Source organism: Arachis stenosperma, chromosome 7, assembly GCF_014773155.1.
Source record: "Arachis stenosperma cultivar V10309 chromosome 7, arast.V10309.gnm1.PFL2, whole genome shotgun sequence".
Lineage (NCBI taxonomy): Eukaryota > Viridiplantae > Streptophyta > Magnoliopsida > Fabales > Fabaceae > Arachis > Arachis stenosperma.
The window spans coordinates 314,163-322,066 of NC_080383.1; the positions used below are offsets into that span (position 1 = coordinate 314,163).

General features: G+C 35.5%; 2 protein-coding genes across 3 annotated transcripts; one reads left to right on the forward strand and one right to left on the reverse strand.

Moving 5' to 3' along the window:
* The first annotated feature begins 398 nt into the window (after window positions 1–398).
* Window positions 399–3,295, forward strand: LOC130941777 (UDP-glycosyltransferase 82A1). The gene is made up of 2 exons (XM_057870367.1): window positions 399–861; window positions 2,282–3,295. The coding sequence occupies exons 1-2, from the start codon at window positions 399–401 to the stop codon at window positions 3,163–3,165; spliced, it is 1,347 nt and encodes a 448-aa protein (XP_057726350.1). The 3' UTR covers window positions 3,166–3,295.
* Window positions 3,296–4,721: 1,426 nt separating this feature from the next.
* On the reverse strand, window positions 4,722–5,705 carry LOC130942048 (uncharacterized). 2 transcript variants are annotated; one of them, XM_057870726.1, is made up of 3 exons: window positions 5,355–5,705; window positions 5,170–5,263; window positions 4,722–5,019 (listed from the first exon to the last, which is right to left on the reverse strand). In XM_057870726.1, the coding sequence occupies exons 1-3, from the start codon at window positions 5,414–5,416 to the stop codon at window positions 4,828–4,830; spliced, it is 348 nt and encodes a 115-aa protein (XP_057726709.1). In that variant the 5' UTR covers window positions 5,417–5,705; the 3' UTR covers window positions 4,722–4,827. The 2 variants fall into 2 exon arrangements, with proteins under 2 accessions (XP_057726709.1, XP_057726710.1); XM_057870727.1 differs by having other exon boundaries at window positions 5,170–5,254; window positions 5,355–5,696.
* Between the last annotated feature and the right edge of the window lie 2,199 nt (window positions 5,706–7,904).

A 7,904-nucleotide genomic window follows, 5' to 3' on the forward strand; every position in this document is an offset into this window, starting at 1 on the left:
AACCTTTCAATCTGTGTTTTAAAACTTAAAAAAATTTAGGATACACAACGAAAAAAAAAATGGGACCTATCAAAACAGAGAAAAATATAGGGAATATAATTAATTTTTTGCCGCCTCATTCCTAGCTATTATATTTAACTAGCAGTGTATCCTGTCACGCAGTAATAGTATATTTCTTTCATTGTATGTAAAATTTATGGTATATTAATAATTAAAAAATGTTGAAGTAGCAAATATTTAGAAAGAGGAAAATATAATAATGGATGGAATAAAGGTTAAGAGGCACATGCATATCGGATGGGTGTGATATATATGCGGGCACATGGATATTGTTCTACAAATAGGGCGTTGCTTAGAAGTAGTTGGTATAGAGTAAAGAGAAAGAAAAAGAAAAAAAGATGATTGAGAAGAAGGGAAGAAGAATAGTAATACTGGTGCCATATCCAGCACAAGGACACCTAAGTCCCATGCAGAAGGTGGCGTCGGCGTTTGTGGGGATGGGATTGGAGGCGGTGATAGTTGTCCCGCAGCACATTAAAAGGTGGCCTGATGAGGAGACGGTGAGGTGGGTGGCGGTGGAAGATGGGCTGAGTGTGGGAGGGGGTGCGGCGCCGGATTTCTTCGAGATAGAGTGGGCAATGGAGAAGTGGATGCCAAGTGAGGTGGAGAAGGTGGTGATGGGTGAGAAGGTGAAGGGAGAGGTGATATGTGTGGTGGTTGACCTGTTGGCCTCCTGGGCCATAGAGGTAGCCTCCACCTGCGGGATCCCCTGTGCCGGCTTCTGGCCCGCCATGTTCGCCTCTTACCGCTTGATCTCCTCCATTCCTCACTTGCTCCAAGCTGGCCTCATTTCTCACACAGGTCTCTCTCAACACTTCTACATACAACTTACTAACACACTTAACACATACAAACCATTATGGATCCCATGAGATATATTGTCAACAATTATTGTAAATGAATTAAGTTAGAGATATCATTAACGAATAATTAACGATAAGAAGAGTGAGAGGAATAAATTTTACTATATCTATTACTAAATTTTGTATACCAAACATAAAAATTACTAGTGAATGTTACTAATAAAAGGACATGCATATTAGTTTTATATTAAAAATTAACTATTAAATTAATTATTATATATTTATGTATAAATATATATTATTTAATTTAATTTTACTGTATATTTTATATCATAATATTTAATATGGTTTTGTTCTATATATTTATTTTGAGAAAATTAGTGCGTCTAAGAATCAAATCCGTCTAAATATAATTGATATGCATGCACAAAATTTTTTCTTCTCATCTAAGACAAAATCATCTACAAGAATATATATCCTTAGTAGATGGCAGTAAGCATGTGGCATATATAAATGCGTTTTATTTTGAGATGGACATCCATAATAAATGCCGCTTCCTTTGTCATGTCGGTATGAGGATTATGCTACTACACCAAGTTGTGCGCCGAGTTTCCATTTAGCCACATCCATTGTTTTTGTGCAACTCCTTCCATTAAAAATTCCAATAAAATTCCTCGTACACTAGTAGTATTATTTTTTGTGGTCGTTATATGTCCCCTATTATTTCTACTAACAAAAATAATTTTGGTATTTAGTAACGTGGCTGGTTGACAAAATAACAGAAATGTAATAAATACGTATTCAACGAGAAAAACGCGTATAAGAATCACAAAAGATATAGGAGTATGTAGGAGTATTTCCTATACCTCTCCATCCATTTCTCTTGTATTAAATAATGCTTCGCATCCATTATGATTTATGAGAGAAAAAGTTGAGTTCCCTATGACTCATCAGAGGCAAGTCATGCAACAATTGAGTTGCGTAAAAGTTAATGTGTCTGAAGCTAAGAGATGTGCGGTATATGTCATGTTACACAAGTAGATTAATTAATAGTATTACTACTATATTATGAACAATAATGTTACATGATAAGGAATAAAATTTATTATTTTTAATTACTTCTTTATTAATTTTAAGGAGAGTGCTAGGAGAACAATGATTATCTTGAACAACATGAACAACTACCAATTAAATACAAGTACATTATACCCTAATTTAATTATACTCATTAAATTTACTCTTTTTAATCCTATTAATTCACATTATTCACACATTGTTATTAGTTATCTATACTTTTCCTAATTTTAAATACTAAATATTATAGTAAAACTAAATTTTAGTAGTATAAAAGTAAAGTATTATTTTAAAATATTGACTAATATTGGCCCATAACGTTTGTTTTTTTTTTGGCATCGCAGGGCTTCCGAAAGAGGAAGGGAAAAATGGGATTGTAAGTGAGGCGCCGATAATTTCAACGGAGGATCTACCTTGGCTGATTGGAACAGTAGCAGCAAAGAAAGCTAGATTCAAATTCTGGAGGAGAAGTATGGAGAGATCAAGGAAGCTGAAGTGGTTGCTGGTGAACTCGTTTGCGGATGAAAGAAGAGTGGGTAGTGATTCAGATTTATCATCAGATCCAAGGGTGTATCCCATAAGCGCTATTATAATAAATAGCGGGGGCCCGGGGAGGCATAGGAGGACGATTAGCTTGTGGGAAGAAGACAGGAGCTGCATGGAGTGGCTTGAAAGGCAGGAAGCAAGGTCGGTTGTATACGTGTCATTCGGAAGCTGGGTGAGTCCGATAGGGGAGGCAAGGGTGAGGAGCCTCGCACTCGCACTGGAGGCTACAGGGAGGCCATTCCTTTGGGTGCTGAGGTCCACTTCAGGGTGGCGTGAGGGCTTGCCAGCTGGCTTTGTGGAGAGGACCAGTGGCAGAAGCCGGGTTGTGTGTTGGGCCCCCCAGACGGAGATCCTGCAGCACCGCTCTGTGGGATGCTACCTCACTCACTGCGGCTGGAACTCCACCTTGGAGGCTTTGCAGTTCCGAGTGAGACTGCTCTGCTACCCTCTGGCGGGCGACCAGTTCTTGAACTGCGCCTACATCGTGCAGGTTTGGAGAGTGGGTGTGAGACTGAATGGGTTTGGAGAGAGGGATGTGGATGAAGGAGTGGGCAGGGTGATGCAGGATGAGCACATGGATGCCCGCTTGGCCTCTCTACACCAAGCTGCTATCATTGCCGCTGGGCCTCCCCTCTTGAACCACTTTCTCCAACAAATACACCCTTCCATTTCCATACACTAGCCGCTTCCCAGGCCTCTCATTCTCTACTATTAACTACTCACCATCTTCTTCATTCCTCCTTTCTATATATATGCACAACACTATCAAAAATGTCAGCTATATATCATTTCTGCTCAATTATTTTGGCCTAATTTCATGCTACAAACTACAAAGTCAGAAAGCTTTTACCACTTGCGGACAAAAAGTAATTAATTCAATAAGGTAAATGGTAATTAAAAAATACTAAATAAAATAAATTTAAACTATTTTAAAATAATTTTTTATTGTATTCTAAATATTTTTATTAAATAATACTAAGAATTAATGTTTTTTATAAAAAAGGTTACTATTAACTCAAATGCAGAACAAACATAAGAAAAAATATATTACTTAATCTACTAATAAATATTTCTCTTTTTAATATATGTGGGTTTAATTTTAATGTATCAATAGATTCAAGAGTTATATAAGATCATCCAATTATATATTCATGCGTGCGTTCAGCAAATAATAAATCAGTTCCGCTACGTTACCAACAGCATATCTGCCAATTTCTGCCAACTCTTGTTTAAATTGTGTTTCATGAAAGTGTGTTCGTGGATGTGTCTAATAAAAATGTCTTTTTTATAACTGTATTTAATAGAAGTATCTTTATAGATATATTTTCTGGATGTGTCTCTTTATATATGTATTTAAAATATATTAATTATTAGACACATCTACGAACACACTTCCATGAAAATACAAATATAAATAAGAGTTGGCAAAAGTTGGCAGAAGTTGGCAGATAATGTGTTGGTACCCTATACTTTTCCATAATAAATTTAGATTATTTTTGCTAATATGATAATAGAAATTTATATAATAAAAGGTACATATATAATTTAGATTATTTTATTTTTTATTATTTACTTTTAATATTAAAAATAAAAATATACAAAATATGTAAAAAAAAAATGATATTCTGCTTCCTTATAAATATTGATGGTTGCAAACTAGTTTCGTCGTCGTTGACTCCTTGTTTACTATAAGCTTCATATATATTACTGTGAGAAAGCAGCAACCGAGGAGGCGCAGCCAGCAACTCGCGAGAGGAAAAGAAATATAAATTATAAATTTGGAGAGAAGAAAAGTCCAACATGTGTTCTTTTATAAAATTGTAAATTCCCTAACTTCAAAATGGAAATGTTTATTATCAAGTTTACTCTCAATGGTTCCGCTACATTGACACACATAGATACGCCATAACAATAATTAGGAGTTTGGTCATCAGCTTCCACACTCAGTCAAGCTTAATAGTTTTACTTTCTTCCGTATGAACAGTTGTTAATTAGCAAATATATATTGCTCGAAACAGCGTGAGGAATATATCTTAATATAAATAAAGAACAAAATAAGTATGTGAGTGTGAGTTTTCTGCGGATCAATAGAGGGGGCGTAACATGTATTGATGCCATGCATGAAAGGAAATGGTTGGGTTATGGTTATGCGCGTTGCAATGTAACTGAATCGACCTGCCCTGCCTGCTCCGTAGTAGGGTGGCGTTCTTCGTTCATTAAAAATATGTTTACAAGAAATTGAAATAAATGTTGCTCACTCTTACTGCTCTTAATTGGTTGTTGTAATATAAAAAGAAACACATTCCAAATAAAAAATATTGGTACATCTGATGCATGAAGTTGACTAATTGAGGGGGTTGTGTTTGTTGGAGATGTGGGTGCTGTGACACCTTCTCTTTCTATTTTGCAGGAATTCCTGAAGCGATCTCTTGACGGAAAGGCCTCGCGACGCGTACATTAGCAATGCTTGTGTTTGTATGCCAACAATCCTCTCTTCCACTTTTTGACTACTTGCCACCCATATTATCACTCTTGCCTACGCACATACATATGCATACACATACACACTTTCAATACTGGGCCTCTCTAGTTTTTCTTTATTTTCTTCACATGGGCCTACAACTCTGAAACAATGGGCCTAGCTAGAGCTTCTACAAAAAACAAAAGAATAATATTATATTATTACCTGAAGTTCCGTTATGTCAAACATGCAGCTGCGTCCATCGTGAATAATGGCTACAAGTTTATTGTGAAGCTCCAACATCTCATTCCTACAAATTCTTCCAGAAAACAAAAATGACCAGGTCAGTGCAATAGAATTCCATAAGTTGTTTATTGATTGACAAGAAAAAAAAAAGGTCGTCCGCTCACATGGAACGATGATGGGAGGATGAAGAACGAAGGCGGAGATCCAGGCAGCAGTTTCGCTTCATATATTAAATTGGTTTGACAAATGGCGCTATGACAGCATTGAACTCATGAAGAATATAATGTATGTATGAGGAAGAATGATACAGATAGCAAGCAACATTAAACTTTCAAGTGGAGACAGAGACACAAGTGAAAGCTAAGGTTTATATAATATATAATATATAAGAAGGGGAGATCGAGAAGGAGATGGAAGAAATGAATAGAATAGAATAGAAGAGATGGTTATTGTCATTGTTATTGGCATTGCAAAGGGGGCAAAGGGGCACGTGGGAAATGAGATACACATGGCCAAAACTTTTGAATACGATTATAGCTTCTCGCATCTCATATCTCTTTGCGCACCTGCTTATTCAAAAATCAATTAATGCCTTTGCAACTGAATGTGTATTTTCATGTGGCTTGTATTAGTTGGCAGCCACCCCTGCTTGCTCTTTTGATGTTGAACATTACCCAATTTGGCAATTAGGCCACTTGCTATAGTCCAGTTGGTTTTACTTTCTTTGTGTTACCCCTCTTATTGCATTTCGCAATGTGTCTCTGCCTTTTTTCCACGTGATACAATTCCTCAAAATATCTCCTTTTTTCATATATTTTTTTTCCGAAAAATATACATACTTGCTTAGCTCCATCGCTTCATATCATTGAGGTCAAGATAGATCCGAGGGTAATAATCCAATTTTTACTTTTATATTCTACTTCTTAGCAAGCCTATATTTACTTTCAACATTTAATCCAAAAATAATAATAATAATAATAAATGACGTAAAACTCATGACAATCAAAAGCATACACTCTTTTGCTTGTGGCACATGAGGATTGTGTAGGTGTTTTCATGTGTCATGTGCCACGTGGGTTTTTATATGTTTATTTATTTGTATTTGCTTTCAATGGAGCATATGATATGTGAAATCATGTACTGACCTAATAAGCTGGCCTAATTTACTGAAATTCAATGAGGCAGTGAGACACAAGAATAAAAATCAGAGTGCGTGCCTATTCTTTTTTCATTAAATATATGTTTCATTCATTTGAAATATGGAATTAGTATTTTTAAGGGACAAATAGTTTTTTAATATTATTATGTAGTATTTTTCCCCCCTTATATCTATTACATGTTAATTATAAAACTATTGATTATGTAGCATAACTTATACATAATAGACAACTAAAGTTAGTAGCTAGCACTAAAAAAAAGGAGATAAATGCAAATACCCTTCCAAGTAGACTATTCTGGTAAATCTTGAGCAAAAACCCCTTCTTCACATAATACACGATTTCCAGTAGAATAGTCATAGTTCGAATAAACTGAAAATACTAAAATGGTATAACCACACAAAAAAGAAGATATGAATAAAAAGTCCACGAAAGATGGGGCACGAGATCTAACCCTTACAAGACACGAAAACATGGCTAACAATTAGGCAATTATGAGACAGTTATATTGTGTGGTAAATACCGTAAGAGCAGAGCATTCTGTAGACATTTTGTCCCAGTTTATTTTGAAGTAAAAACGATAGGGTGTAAATTTGCTAACAGCTTAATTATTATTCAATGGAGTAGTGCTAGGGAGCCAATGACCTAAACGTACAATGTGTACAATGGGCTAAATTTTTGGTTTATGAATAAAATGAACATCACCTATACTATCCAGAATAACCATCCAGATACCAGGGATAATAAATATCTCACGTTATAAAAAACTAATTTTGGGTTCACCAAGGTTCAAACTCTTGACCTTCTGGATCTGAAACTCTAATACTATTTCCTGAAACCACTCATCCAAAAAACGTAACCTGACAAGACAACGTAACATTAATATTCATATCTCTAATACTTCCTAAACCTTCATTATTGAATACTAGTGCTTTAGTTTTTACTTTCGGGTTTCGAGAATATGTTTATTAACATAGATTAAGTTCAATTTTTCAAAAGAGAGGCTAAGGCCTAGCAAAGAAATTAAAACCCCAGGTGGTAGCTGCATCGTTCGTATATAAGACTAATATATATAAGAGGCAAACTCCAAGGGAGAAACCAGCTCTACAGAAGCAGAATTAGCCATGGCGCCACGCTTAGCAAGAACATTCGTGCAGTAATTTGTCCCAAATAAGCAGTCTTCATAAAACCCATGGACCCAACCACCATTTTCATTCCTAATGAGTAACTAGACCACCACGCAATGGATTTACATCTTCGCTTTGCATTGCCCAACGTGGCTAAAATGATTCAGTTTGAATGAATTTAAACACATTTTTCGCATGTAAAAATAATGAGTATTATTGGAGGCATTTATTTCTTTGTCACGTGGATAACACAAGTGGGGAGTGAGAGCTATAGGACAGCAAAACGAAGAGAAGAATAAAACTCTGCTTAGAATATTTTATTTTATCACCGATCCAAACCGAAACAATGAAGAAATGATAACTTATGAGACAGGTTCTTTTCTCCAAAAGTGATTATTTACCAAAAAGAACGAGTTAGGAAACATGCAAT

Excerpts from the sequence above, each read along its gene's own strand:
- LOC130941777 (XM_057870367.1), top strand. The coding sequence starts at position 399 with ATGATTGAGAAGAAGGGAAGAAGAATAGTAATACTGGTGCCATATCCA. Across the intron at positions 862-2,281 it reads TGGCCTCATTTCTCACACAG|GGCTTCCGAAAGAGGAAGGG; the intron begins GTCTCTCTCAAC and ends TTGGCATCGCAG.
- LOC130942048 (XM_057870726.1), bottom strand. The coding sequence starts at position 5,416 with ATGAAGCGAAACTGCTGCCTGGATCTCCGCCTTCGTTCTTCATCCTCC. Across the intron at positions 5,264-5,354 it reads TCCTCCCATCATCGTTCCAT|AATTTGTAGGAATGAGATGT; the intron begins GTGAGCGGACGA and ends GTTTTCTGGAAG. Across the intron at positions 5,020-5,169 it reads TTGACATAACGGAACTTCAG|GCAAGAGTGATAATATGGGT; the intron begins GTAATAATATAA and ends GTATGTGCGTAG.